The 14,296-nt window shown below is 41.4% G+C and overlaps 1 protein-coding gene across 3 annotated transcripts in view; it reads left to right on the top strand.

The window, feature by feature from the left end:
- The window catches only part of LOC149319459 (peroxiredoxin-4-like), a 32,559-nt gene that overhangs the window by 12,393 nt on the left and 5,870 nt on the right, over positions 1–14,296 (top strand). Inside the window, exon 1 of one of the 3 annotated variants that reach the window (XM_089511753.1) lies at positions 12,324–12,632. The exons of 1 other annotated variant lie outside the window; for it this stretch is intronic. In XM_089511753.1, coding sequence (XP_089367879.1) covers positions 12,389–12,632 — 244 coding nt within the window. In that variant the 5' untranslated portion in view covers positions 12,324–12,388. Of the gene's footprint in view, positions 1–12,323; positions 12,633–14,296 lie in introns of those variants that run through there. One more of the 3 variants, XM_089511752.1, reaches the window with a different exon arrangement.

Consider the following 14,296-nt stretch of genomic DNA (forward strand, 5'->3'; position numbering starts at 1 on the left):
ATTTTAATTGGGCAGGCATGAGCAGAAGTCATTCAGATATCCCAGACCCACAAAAATCATGTAAAGCTTTAAAGAAAACAACAATTATTTCCTCCAATTGCCCTCAGAAGCACACCAGGCAGCCCTACAGAAAAGATACTGCAATAGTCCAACTTAGTTTTGGTTGTTATTTGGGCTTGGCCCATTATCTTACAGTTTTTCTCTTTGGAAGCTACCATCTAAGTGTAAAAATAAGAGAACACTGCCACCTATTGAAACATTGCATACCACTAGATAACAATATATTTACTTGCTTCTGAAAAAAATTCAAACTCATTGTAAAACTCCGTAGACTTTCACATGGATTAATAACTTGTATTTATGCAGTGTCTGTTATTCAAACTTCTGTTTTGCTTTAGCTACATTTGTCAATTACTGTATATTCCTGGATGTGTAGGGCATTAGCTAAGCAATCAGGAAGTCCCTGGTTGGACTCTTGACTCTTCCACCATGTCTTTAAGGGTGCTACAAGATGGGTTGCTCCTGGAACTGCCGACAAAAAGATACCAAAGCTGGCCTAACCATTGCACAAAGTAAGGTGACCACCTCAGGCATCAGATGACAGATTGCAGGGAGCAAAAGTGAGCAATTGGAGGCCAGTCTGACACTACACAGCCTCTTAGCCTTTTCAGATGAAATTATAAATACATATAACACCAAGTACTGTATAAGCAATAGCAGATAGTAGGAGCAGTGTAAACAATAAATAATACCACTAGCTTCCCCTTGTGATGATTCTCTTTATATATTTATTCCACTCGCTGTCACCATTTTTCTCGCTGCTTGTAACAGGGTAACTGGGTGGTCTTCTTTTTTGTGGTCCCAGTGTCTTACACATATGAGCACATAAGGGGGGGGGGGGGCTGATGGCTCTTCCAAAAGTCTCATCTGCCTTGACACAAGCATCAAGGTGGTTTTGTTGTTAATTGTTGTCAAGTTGGCTTTGATTTATGATGATGAATGAGAATCCTCCAAGGCACTCTCTTATCTGAGTCTAGGTGGTCCTACCTCAACAGTTCTATCTCAAGTTCTGGTGCTCCTTTAAAAGGTGGTCAAAACAGCCGTATCTCTCATAGAGCGACCACAGGGAAGTACAGGAAGTGGCAACTTAGCCAGCTTTCTCTAGACTAAAATGTTGATTTTTGCAACCCACTTGGCAAATATTTGTAAGCACGAGGATTGCCCTTCATTTGGCTCAGAATGGCAGGTAAACAACATCTGGCTGGCATGGAAAGGCACAGTTCACTCAGTATAAAAGACCAATGCCCTGCAGACATCAAGAGGTGCCAAAAGGCTACAACCATAAGTCAGAAGAATCACTAGACATCACCTTGTCTCTGTGTTGAGTAATATATGTTTGGCCCAATCTAAGGTATACAATGCACTAGCACTACAGTGCTTATAGCTATCAAAAAAGCCATCTTGTGATGTGATAATCTAATGATGCTGAGCTGAGGTGCTGAAACAGGTGCATAGTGAGCCAGGAGATTACCACAGGCAGACTTATGGTGGCGATGAAGGAGACCTATATGAGAGGATATTCTGGAGACAACAAAGGAAATGTTTAACTTCTAGAAACATGAATAGTGAGGCCAACAAGGATGCCAGGACCAAGGAAGCACTGCTGCAACAAGGTAACAAAGAAAACCCCAAGTCTTCTTTTTTATAACATGAGAACAAGTTTATGTGTACCTTTCCTCGGTGACAGAAGAGAGAGTGACAGAGCATCAAGCTGAGGATCCACTCATATCCTCCTTGTCAAACCAACTCAGCCAGTCTGTCCATCTATTCTCCCCCCTTGCTATGTGAATGGGTATCAGAAATATCTGATGACAGACACACAAGAGCCAAATGAGTAACAAGAGATGGAATGAATGTCCCCTTGTTTCCTGAAATACTACCTTGCTTTGGTACTTTCTAACATTATCTTTGTCATACAGTCCATGAGAAGGGGATGGAGGGTCAGCTGATCTCAGTCATCATAATCACAACCAACATGTTAATATGGAGAAATTGCTGCTCTGCAACCATCAACCCTGAATCTGAAAATCACATCAATGTATTTCCTATTCTGGTTTATAGGCACCCATATTGAGCATAATATCTGGGGGGGAAGGAGCATACTCTCTAAGATGAGAGATGTGGGTCCATCAGTGAAGAATGTTGATTATGGGGAAGTCACACAGATAGATGTAGAGTTTACATCTCGGTATGACAAATAAACTCAACCTGAAAGAGTCTCAAATAGAGCTAAGCAAATCAGAATACTCCCTCTGTTAAAAAAAAAATCAGGCCCAAAAGACCAAAGATTATGTAAACCAATACAACATGCCAAAATATAAGCCACTAAATGAAAGCCCCAAGTGTAGTGGTGAACAAAGTAGAAATCAATGAGCAATATAAACATGTACATAAGATAGAAGGAACAGGATTGCAGTTGGAATCTGGATCTTTTCAAAGTTTTTTTGTGTGTAGGCTCAGACTCATATATATGTTACACAGACACGATGATGGAAAACACTAAAGATTGACTGACTTGAGTTTGCCAAGCCAGCCACAGCTACAGGAAAAACATCAGGAATAAACTCTTATAGAACATGGCCACATAGCCCAAAAAACCCACAAAAAAACTATGGATGATGGCCATGAAAGCCTTCGACTTCACATTGAGTTTGTCACTTTCCTTCTCTTTTACTGGAACCATTCCTATATATACATGGTTCTTTATCCCACCCAAGGATTATAGTGAAGACAGAAACACATGGCATGTTAAGACATGATAGTATACTAGTCACAATATTCTAGCTTTGTCCAATAAATAACAAGCTTTTTTCAGAGCAGAAAAGATGTATTTAAAACTGCTTTCCTTGCCATTATTCATAATAACTAATACAGTGAACCTAAATGTATCATATAGTAGCAGTAATGATTTCCACTTTCACTCATTTGGCATTAGTATGTTTTGTTTATCAAAATTCAAGAAAGAGGTAGTTTTGCCCCCTGTTAGTGCTCAAGCAATAACTTGTGCTAGATGGAATTTAATGTCCAGTCATGTGGCACTAAAAAATCTTGCTGCTTTACCATATGCTAGTGAATACAGTACCATATGGTTCTCACACATGAGAGCTAGTAATGGTAAATATCAAATTTTCAAATTAAATTATTTTTTGAAAAAATGAGAGATATAGGTAAGTAATGTAACTATGGCGCTTTACAGACCGCCAAAAAAGGGCAGTCTGCCAGCGCCATCATTTGCTGCGCAGAGGAGCCCCAGCGGCCAAACCACACAACTCCTCCATGTAACAAAAAAGAAACTGCAAAATGCAGCTTCTTCTTGTGGCGCCCTTATGATGCCGCAAGGTGCCAATGGCGCACTTGCGGCATCATAAAGGCGCCGAGACATGCGGATGCTAAGACGTCAAAATGGTGGCACCCGTGTAGAAGAGGTGCCGCCATTTTGTACACGCTTGGCACATACTAGGGTTAGGGGTGTCCGGAAAGGACACCCCTTTCTAACCCTAGTATGTGCCGTGCACGTACTTTCCACCCGTGCGGAATGGGCCATAGGCGCTTTACAGACTGCCCAAAAAGGACAGTCTGCCAGTGCCGTCATTTGTTGCACGGAGGAGTCCCAGCGGTCAAACCGTGTGACGACTCTGCACAACAAAAAGAAGCTGCAAAATGCAGCTTCTTCTTGCGACGCCCTTATGATGCCGCAAGGCGCCAATGGCGCACGCAGCGTCATAATGGTGCCGAGACGTGCGGATGCTAAGCGTCTGCTACGTCAAAATGGCGGCACCCATGTAGAATGGGCGCCGCCATTTTGTACGAGCTCAGCGCGTACTAGGGTTAAGGGCGTCCGGAAAGGATGCCCCTTTCTAACCCTAGTACGTGCCGCGCATGTACTTTCTGCCCGTGCGGAACGGGCCTATTTCTATCTTAGAATTCAAAGATATAGCCATGTCAGTCCATAGAATCAGTATGTCTTAGAGGGATCTTGTAGTACCTTTGAGACAAACTGAAAGAAAAAAGTTAGCAGCATTACCTTTCATAGGCTTCAGTCTACTTCCTCAGATGCTTTTAGTAGAGTGGAAGCCAGGGACAGACATATATACCCCATAGGTATGTGAGAATGTTAATTCACATTTAAAATCCTTTGGGTATAGAAATGAAGTAGCAAGTCCAGTTTTAATGATGGTCATTTGTGGGCAAAGACATAGCCAACTGGATATGGAAATGAGGTGGCAAGATCAGTTTGACCTTGGAAACTAGCCTGCATGTGAAGAGAATAGATGAGTTTAGGACACCCCCATGAGCATGGGGTCAGATAGTGTTAAAATGTGTGTAGTCAGGCAGGACGCAATTGTCCCTGTTCAATCCATTGCTGAGGGACTGTAGTTTATGGATGAATTCCATCCATAATTCTAATTCTGCTGTTTCCCTTTTCAATCTACCTTTGTAGTTCTTTTGTTCAAGGACAGCTGTTCTGAGGTCTGAGATGGAATGCCCAGGGAGACTGAAATGTTCTCCCACCAGTTTTTGTGTATTCCCATTCCTAATGTCTAATTTATGTCCATTTATTCTCTGGTACAGGGACTGGCCTGTTTGCCCAATATAGAGTGCTGGTGAGCACTGATGATATAGTATAGCATAAATCACATTGGAGGATGAGCATGTGAAGGTCCCCCTAATATTGTGGGTGATGCCATTAGTCTTGTGATGACATTTCCTGGCTAAATGTGCAGGCAGAGTTGGCATCTTGGTTTGTGCCACAACACTAGCACATAGTGCATGTCAAAATTGGCATGTGTGCATGCAAAATTTCTCATAAATTTGCTTTTCTGCTTAGGCCATAACTGAAGTATTATCATTATATCACTATGAACTCAATTATCCAAGTCCAGCTCCATATAAGCACAATGTCATTATGGAAGAAAGGGAGGTATCAGAATGCTTGGTGTGACCCTAAGATTTGCAGAAGTGAAAATCTGTCTAAATCTTATGATTTTCAGAGGAGACTTTTCAACCTCACAGCCTTGTTGCATAAGGACACAGGAGAGAACCTTCTTTGTGGCTGCTCCTAAACTATGAAACACATTCTAAAAAAGGGAGACTTGATTGGCCCTCTCTCTCTTCACTTTTCACCAACAGGCAGCTTCTCTTTAGATAGGCCTTCAGCCTTTAAATGGTTGGGACAGAAGGCTGTTCAACAGGATTATTGTATATTTAATATGCAATATGCGTTGAATGTTTCTTTATTTTAAATTAATATTTTAATTGGATTTGCTGTTTACTGGGAGAAAGGCAGGATGTAAATAAAATAAAATAAATATTTTTACAAATTGATGGAACACCCCCCCCCCCCCCGGAGATGGAGAATATTGAAAATAGACCAATGTGGAATTAACATATTCATAGTCATAGACGTTATATATTTATTTAATATGCCACCTTTCTCTTGACATGGGATCAATGCAGCTCACAACATGAATTAAAACAGAGTACATCTAAAGAGAATAATTATTTAAAAAGTTTTTAAGCAATTAAATATACTGTACTGGGAAACATCAATACTTTAAAACAGTGAAAATGACAATAACAATATATGAACAGTATACACACACCTCATTAAAAGACTTTTGTGCTTAACCAAGTACTCACCAAATAGCTGTTGAGTTTTTACCTGCCAGACAGAAAAGCAGAGAGAGGTCCAGCCTTATCTCCCATGGGAGAGAATTCCACAGCCTAACAGGAGACACTGAGAAGACTCTTTGTCATGTTCTTATCAAGTCCACCCAGCAGCGGGAATGAGAGACAGCCCTCCCCCAAAGATCTTAAAATTTGTGCAGGCTCATATACAGAGATATGGTTTTTCATACAATCTGAACTTAAGTCGTACAAGGCTTTAGAGGACATAACCGGCACTTTGAATCATATATGGAAATGAATGGTAGTCAGAGAAACTGTTTTGACAATATATCACCTTCAATGAGCTAAGGATTCCATGAAGGACTAATGATTTTGTCATAGAATCCTCAATGAGAAACACAACCACCACCACAACCTACAGGTGGAATGGGAAACAGAATGACTGACTCTGGAGGAGTACATGGCTAAATTATTGAAATATGGTGCAAGAGGACTCCATGGAGGAATATTTTAATAATAGTTCTTCATAATACTGGTTTACATCTTCCAGTGTTATGTAACCAAAATCACAGTATCACAATAGAGAGATAACAGCAGATTTGGACATTTTGAAGTTTACAATGCCTAAATAAGTCTCTAGAATTGGGGGGAGGGGGACAAAGCAAGGGACCCCAAAAGAACTCCATAAGAATTCAGTGATATAAATAATGGAAGGAAAGCATCAATACATAGATATTAAAATGGCTTTCTTCGGCTGTTATAAGCTTCTGCCACACTGCAGAATTAATGCAGTTTGGCATGATTTGAAATGTCATGGCCCCATCCTATGGAATCCTGGGACGCGTAGTTTGGTGCAGCACCAGAGCTCTCTGACAAAAAAGACTAAATATCTCACAAAACTACAAATCCCAGAATTTCATAGCATTGAGCCATAGCAGATAAAGCAGTGTCAAACTGCATTAATTCTGCAGTGTAGACGCAGCCACCCTCATGATAGATTTGGGAGCTATAGCCCAACATTTCCCAGGGGTGCTGGGGAGAGAAGGCTGCATTAAAGGAACAGTATAAAAGAACCCTCTTTGAATAAGTCACTACCTGATATTATACAACCAATTAACATTTCTTAACACAATTTTATTACACTGCAGCTATAGATGCCAAAATGAAAAGGGAATAAACAAAACAGAGAATAAGAAACATAAACAAGTAAAATTGGAGGAAAGTGGCAAAACTATGACTGAACATGCTCAGTGAGGACAGACTCTTTGTATTACTGGGTGAACAGGAGAAGAAATGGTAGTAAGTGGGAATAGGGTTGGAGTTATTGGACCTCTAGCATCAATAGTGTGTCATGTCCCTACTTGTATAGGAAATTCACTATCCAAGTGCCTTATGTAATGGTACATCTAAGCATAAGAGGAAGCTATCAGCATGTTTAGGGGAAGCTTAAATTTTTCAGAAAATCTCTTGGAAATTCTTTATGTTACAAATTAAGAAAGTGCTCCACCTCCCGCAACTGCTGAATGCAGATTAAATATTTAGTAGTCACAGAATGCTCACCAACTGGAATGTTATAGAATAGAATGGAATGGAGGACCATGATCAGGGCTTCCTAAAATAAAAAAATGGGTGCCGCACTGAAAAGTACAACACAGTAGAGTGCTCCATGTGCTTTATTCAAGAGCATCCCATGTCTTATTTTGATTTTTATGTCTATTTTTGTCTCTCCTTTTCCATTTTCTTGACTTTGTTCTTTCCTTTTCCATTTTGGTTATTGGTTTATTTTTTTAGAAGGCATGATGGTGATAAGGTGGACACAGCTGCACCCAGTGCCAGCTCTATTAATCTTTTATTTCTCTGTTGTTTTTCATGAGCATTTTTCAAGTCCATCTCTAGGCATTCCCATTTTTTGGTGCAGGTCCTGCTTGTATAATATACACAGATAGTATTGTGTATAACTGGGATGATCCAAATTCTCTTCCATGGGGACTATTCAGCTTGTACTATATCTGAAATTATTGATCTATTCCTTGTGAGCATCAGAAAAATCAGATCAACTAAGTTCCCTGTGTGTTTTGTTGAGCCATGACCAGATCTGAAAAATATGAACATGTATCACCCATAAGTTCAAATGCAATAATCAGAAATGTGTTCTAAATAAAGTGCAAAAAAAGATATTTTTTCTCTTTTGTTCATTCATCTTATTTTTTAATTTTGTTTAACAAATTGACATTGCCAGAATTTGTCTGTAGACAAGATAAATTATTTAAAAGCTAATGTTGCTTAGCAAACCAAATCTTTATTTGTGTGGAATTCCTATTTAGAGACATTTTGCAGTCACTGCACAACTCGATCTATAGTATGCCTTACTGAGAGCCAAAGCATTTAATCTCACAACTGGTAATTTTAATTATATCCATTCTACTGAGCATAATAGCTCCTTGGAACTAAATAGTTTTATTCCCTAGGGTAACAGATATACCTGTACATTCTAGATTTTCTTTAATATAAGATTTTCTTTAATATAAGACAAAGAATGCCATATATCTGTTGAAATACTCTTTTCAGTTTCAGTTTCAAAGTAGCCAGTGCAAGACTGGTGTAGTGGTTTAAGTGGACAAAGGACTCCAGGAGACCAAGATGTGAATCCATGTTCAGCCATGGAAACCCACTGGAGGGGTTACACCTGGCTTGAATGCAATACATACATGTGAAAAGGATCTTAGTAGAGAATCTAGGGATTTGAGTCAACCATGTGATGCAGTGACCAAAACAGTGTCATGAGCCATTGTAGTAGTAGTACCACTCTGCTTTGTTCAAACTTCACCTGGAATACTGTATTCAGTTCTGGTCACCACAGTTCAAGGAGGATATTGAGAAGCCAGAATATGTTCAGAGACAGGAGACCAAAATTGCCAACCAAGTCTTATAAAGAATGGCTATGGAAGTCAGGGATATTTAGCTTGGGGAAGACCAAGAGGAGACATGATAGGCATTGTTAAACAGCAGAAGGGGTGCCATGTAGAAGATGTAGTGAGTTTGTTTTCTGCTGCTCTAGATACAAAAACATGAACAACTGGGTACAAATTACAAGAAAAGAAATTCTACCTAAACATTAGGAAGAACTTTTTAAATGTAAGAATTGTATGACAGTGGAACAGACTGCCTTGGAGGGTGCTGGACTCTCTCTATATTAGGACATCCTTAAACAGAAGTTGGAGGGGCGTTTTTCAGGAGTGCTTTAGTAGTGCATGGCAGTGAATTGAACAAAATGGCCCTTGCGGTCCCTTCCATCTCTAAAATTCTAAGATTCCATGACCTTGGGAAAGTCACACTCTTTCAGCATAAGAGGAAGGCAGTGGCAAACCTACTTTGAAGATACCATGCCAAGCAAACCCTAGGATATGGTTGCCATAAGTCAAAGTCAGCTTGAACACACATAACATCATGCACATTCATAGTTTTTGCTAGTGACTTATATTTAATTTCTAAGAAATGTTCTATAGTATTAAATCATCATAATATCATCAATTGTATGTCTTTACTGAAAACACTATACTAAAAAACACTGAGAACCAGTGTGAGAAAGCAGCCATGAAAACACACTGGGTGACCTTGAGCTGGCTGCACTCTTGCACCCTAACAGGAAGGCAATGGCAAAGCAATGATTAAGATACTTCACCAAGAAAGCCCTGGGATAGGTTCGCCATAAATCAGAATCATCCCAAAGGCACATAACAATCAACTATAATTATAAGATGAATGATTTTGCTGTAATATTCTTTCTTCCCTCCTCGTCTTCCTTTCTGGTCTGATATTTTATTCCCAAAAGCTACAAGATTCAAATCATAATGGTAAGCATTGTTCTTTTGTAAACAAGGGCTGTACTGTTCTTATTTTTGTAAACTTCATTCTGAGAGAGGACAACAAACAGTGACTGGTCAACTGCTGTTAGTATTTGTTTGTACATGTGAGTTCAAGTCACCTACTGACTTATGGCAACCCCATGAATTTCACAGGAGTTTTTTCTTGTTGTTAACTGCCCACAAGTTGGCTCCAACTCATGGCGATCCTGTAGATAACACATCTCCAAGATCCCCTATCGACTGCTCTGCTTTGGGACCTATAAATTAAGGCCTGTGACCTCCCTGATTGAGTCTATCCATCTGACATGCGGTCTTCCTCTCTTTTTACTGCCTTAACTTCCCTAGCATTATTGTCTAGCAAGTCATGCCTTTGCAAGATGTGGCCAAAGTACAACAGCCTCAATGTCATCATCTTGGTTTCAAAAGAGAATTCAAACTTAATCTGTTCAAGATCCATTTGTTTGTCTTTCTGGCTGTCCACAGTATCCTCAGCACTCTCTTCCAGCACCACATGAGTTAAATTTCTTTCTGTCAGCTTTCTTCACTGTCCAGCTCTCACATCCAGACATGGTGATGGTGAATATAGTGGTCTAGACAATTCTAACTTTAGTGCTCATGTATCTTTACACTTTAGGACCTTGTCTATTCTTTCATGGCTGCCCTTACCATTCCTAGTCTTCCTCTTATCTCTTGGCTTCAGTCTCCATTCTGATCAATGTTTGATCCATGGTACAGGAAACCTTTAACTATACTGAGGTCCTCATTATCTAGGTTGAATTTACGTAGATCCTCTGTGATCATTATTTTTGTTTTCTTTATGTTCAGCAGTAAGCATTGCATAATTGTCACTTGCTATTTGATGCTCTTTTGTTGTCTGTTTATTGAATCATTTCCTGTATTGCTATGTATTTTATATGTATTATCCTACTAGAAAGGCCCCTTCCCCACCACCACTCCCTTCTCCTTTTGAGTCGTGTCTTTCTAGATTGTACGCCTGAGGGCAGCGAACCATCCAATTAAAAAGATTGCATGTACAGCGCTGTGTAAATTTACAGCGCTTTATAAATAAAGGTTAATAATAATAATAATAATAATAATAATAAGCCTGCCTTTACACTTTCTTCCTTGACCTTCCCTAATAATTGTTCCAAGTCCATGATGTTTTCTGCTACTAATATGGTATCATCCACATATCTTAGATTGTCAGTGTTTATAGAATCATAGAATCATATGAGGCCTCAAGGGCCACCATGTCCAATATGCTGCCATGAAGAAATACACTTCCTCCTATCTTCACTTCTCCTTCTTTTAAGTCACTTAAGTACATTTAATTTAGGTACAATTAAGTCATTTAATACATTTAGGCTGTGCGTACGAGATTGTAATTTGAAGGTATAATTTTTATTTGTCTAGTTGTTTTTGTCACAACTATCAGCATGATGTTCATCAGTGTATGGGAACGATGACTGAAGAGTAACATTGGTGCAAAAAAGCATGGCTAAGGAGTCTGTATGGTGTGAAATGGGAGGAGGTGGAGGTTAATGGGGGGGTGACACCAATCCTAGGGGTGCCACTGGTGCATTGTGTGGAGTTTGGGGGGGCATTTATAATCCGCCCCAATCCTTTTATCCTACAGTTATCCCTTCACATTTGTGGCTTTGACTTTTGCAGATTTGATTATTCACTGATTTTATTAATATGTTCTCTCTGGGGATATCTAGGCTCTCCAGTGCAAGTGTATGGTCAACTTGAACCCAAAGTCTCACTGAAGGACCTAGAAGAGATTCCTAGAGAGAGCATTTCACTAGGCAACCACAGAATTGCGCTGGTCAACATCTGGCTACAAATGTAGATAGTTGTACTGGAGAACCTAGAGATTCCTAGAGACAACACTCCATAGATGTCAACCCGTGTAATTCTATGGTCGATGGGGTTTATCACATGGGAAGGATCCTGTGCAAAAATGGGATTTAAAGTGAAGAAAACCCCACAAAAGCAAATTTATTATCGGACAACTTCCAGGTTAACCCAACTTTAACCCAGACAGAAAACAGAAAAGACACGCAAAAGCACAATTGATTTTCAAACGACATCCCTGTCAAGGTGCATTAACGTGACATTAACCCTGCTAGAAAGCTGACAAAACTTTTTTACTTCTGGAAAACCCTAAACGTAAGAATCTCATTTTGTCAACCTTCTTGCCGGTTTAACATCACGTCAGCCCTGATGTGTCTGAAAACCAAACACGCTTTTGCGTGTCTTCTTAGGTTTTGGAGGTGTGTTTTTTTAAATCCCATTGTGTGATAAACCTGCAAGGCCTGACAAGCCACAAGAGTTTGCCCTGGAGGACCCAGAGAGTGGGGTTCTCTCAGGTTTCAAAAAACACAAAGTATGTCGTATGCTGGATGTTTTTAATGACGTTGTTAGCCGCTTCGACTGTTCTTTCACAGGAAAGTGGGGTGCGAATAAAAGTTTTATTGATTAATTATTTAAAGTGTGGTGGTGGTTTATTGCTGTTATTTGCGTGTTTGCTTTTGTGTTTTCCACATTCACGGGGTCCCTGCTGTGGCCCCTTAACCCCTGCGAATGTGGAGAGTGTGTCGTACTTTAGCCTTGGTTTTCTGGGAAAGAATGAAGGCAATTTTGGGAGACAGACAGGCAGGCAGGCAGCAACTCGAGGGTGGGCGCCTCCCTCTCTTCGTAGGCCCAGGGCCCGCCCCTAGCACCACCACCAGCAGCCGCAGCTCCGCCACCAGGGTCCGCCCCGAGGCCCCAGGCCTCCATCCTCCTCCTTTTCCCCAGGCGAGGCTGCTGCTGCTGCTGCTGAGGTGGCCATGGCGGCGGAGGGGGCGACGAGGCGGCGGTTGCCCTCCCTCAGGGCGCCGTTGCCGGCCGTTTTCTGCCTCTTGGCGGCTGCTGGGGCGATGATGATGGCGGCTGAGGCGGCGTCAGAGTCCGCCTCCTCGCAGGGCTGGGGCGACGAGAAGTGCCACTACTACGCCGGGGGAGAGGTGTACCCCGGCGAGGCGGGGAGGGTGACCGTCAAGGACCACTCGCTCCACCTCAGCAAGGCCAAGAGTACGTGCCCAGAGGGAGCAGGGGGAGCATGGCGGCCGCGGAGGGGGACGACGACAACACCACGACCCTCTCGCCATCGCCTCATCTTCGGCCTAAAAGGGGGGGAGGATATGAGATTGCATCCACACTGGGGAAATAACCCGGTTTGGCAGCGCTTTATCTCTTTGTCTGAGTCCTTGCTATGGAATTCTGGGAGTTGGAGTTTGTTGTGGGGCCCAGAGCGGAGCAGAACTCCGCTCTGGGCCCCACAACAAACTCCAACTCCCAGAATTCCATAGCAAGGACTCAGACAAAGAGTCTCCCATCCAAGTACTAACCAGGGCTGACCCTGCTTATTTAGCAACAATAGCATTATTGTTATTGATCTTTTCTAACTTCATGTTTTTATTGTTTTAGGAAGGAAAGCTGATGAAGCCACATGCAAGTAGCCTGTGACAATTCATACATATTATTATTATTATTATTATTTGTCTCGCAGCTGCCTCTGGCACACACAACCCCACTGATTCTGATTATCAGTTTTGCAGCTTCTGGAAGCAAGGAGTACAATTTAGGAGCTGCAGCAAAGAGGGAAAGGCAGACGTGTCCCTTTGCAGAACGAGGGACTTCCTGAGGAGGGAAGAACAAGCATTTGGCTAAAATGCGGCTTCTTGGTTGCGGGGGAAGATGACCCCGTGGGCCTGAGCGGCAGAAAGCCTGCGCAGAGACTGGGATGACTAACAGTTCTCTTGTGGCAGAAACTGCTGCAATCGTCAAATAGCAAGGAAGATGTGTGCCACAATAAATCTGTTCTGTCTGAATTGCCACAGGCTGCTTGCGTATGGCTTCATCAGCTTTCCTTCCTGGGGGGAAAAAAACAAGTGTAAAGCCAGAAATGTTTATCAGTCTAAAAATGAAAAACCAAGCATTCACCAGTCCCCTCTCTCCCTGCTCTTCCACTCATAGCAGGGTGGAAATAAGCAGTACCAGCACACCTCCTTATTTGTTCCATGTGTTTGCTTTCCTTTGCCTAAGTTGATAAAGACTTTTGAGAGAGGACACGTCATGCAAACCTTACTGGTTTAAAAGTGCAGAGAGGCAGGAGACAAGAGTTTGTTCAGAAGACTGAAGGAAAGAGTTGTTGCATCCAGAAAACATGTTAGTTTAAATCATTTCAAAATGGTAGAAGCACATTGTGTGCTACTGCATTACCGCATTGAATGAATATACAGTACTGTATTTCTGGAAGCTTTTCCTGTCTTTTGAGGGACGACAGGACTGAATTGCAAATAATAGATTTTTAGTTTGCATTGCCAAATGGCTAAGGTGTTAATAACTGGCTTCAAGTTGACTTCGACCTATGCAGCCCTATGAATGAGAGACCTCCAGGTCTTGCAGCGTCTCTGATTGAATCTATCCATCTGGTATAGGGTCTTTTCCTATTGCCCTCAACTTTACCAAGCATTATAATCTTTTCTTGCAAGTCCCTTCTTCTCGCAAAATGGCAAAAATACAGCAACCTCAGTTTAGTCATCTTTGTTTCTATGGAGAGTTTGGACCTGATTTGCTCAAGGACTCACCCGTTGGTTTTGGGGGTCTATTTAGCAGTCTATAGAGTATTCACAGAACTTTTTTTCTTCCTATCAGCTTCCTTCACTTTTCACCTCACATCCATACATAGAAAT

Source organism: Sceloporus occidentalis, unplaced genomic scaffold, assembly GCF_023333645.1.
Source record: "Sceloporus occidentalis isolate IW3139 unplaced genomic scaffold, rSceOcc1.0.p SCAF_2, whole genome shotgun sequence".
Classification (NCBI taxonomy): domain Eukaryota; kingdom Metazoa; phylum Chordata; class Lepidosauria; order Squamata; family Phrynosomatidae; genus Sceloporus; species Sceloporus occidentalis.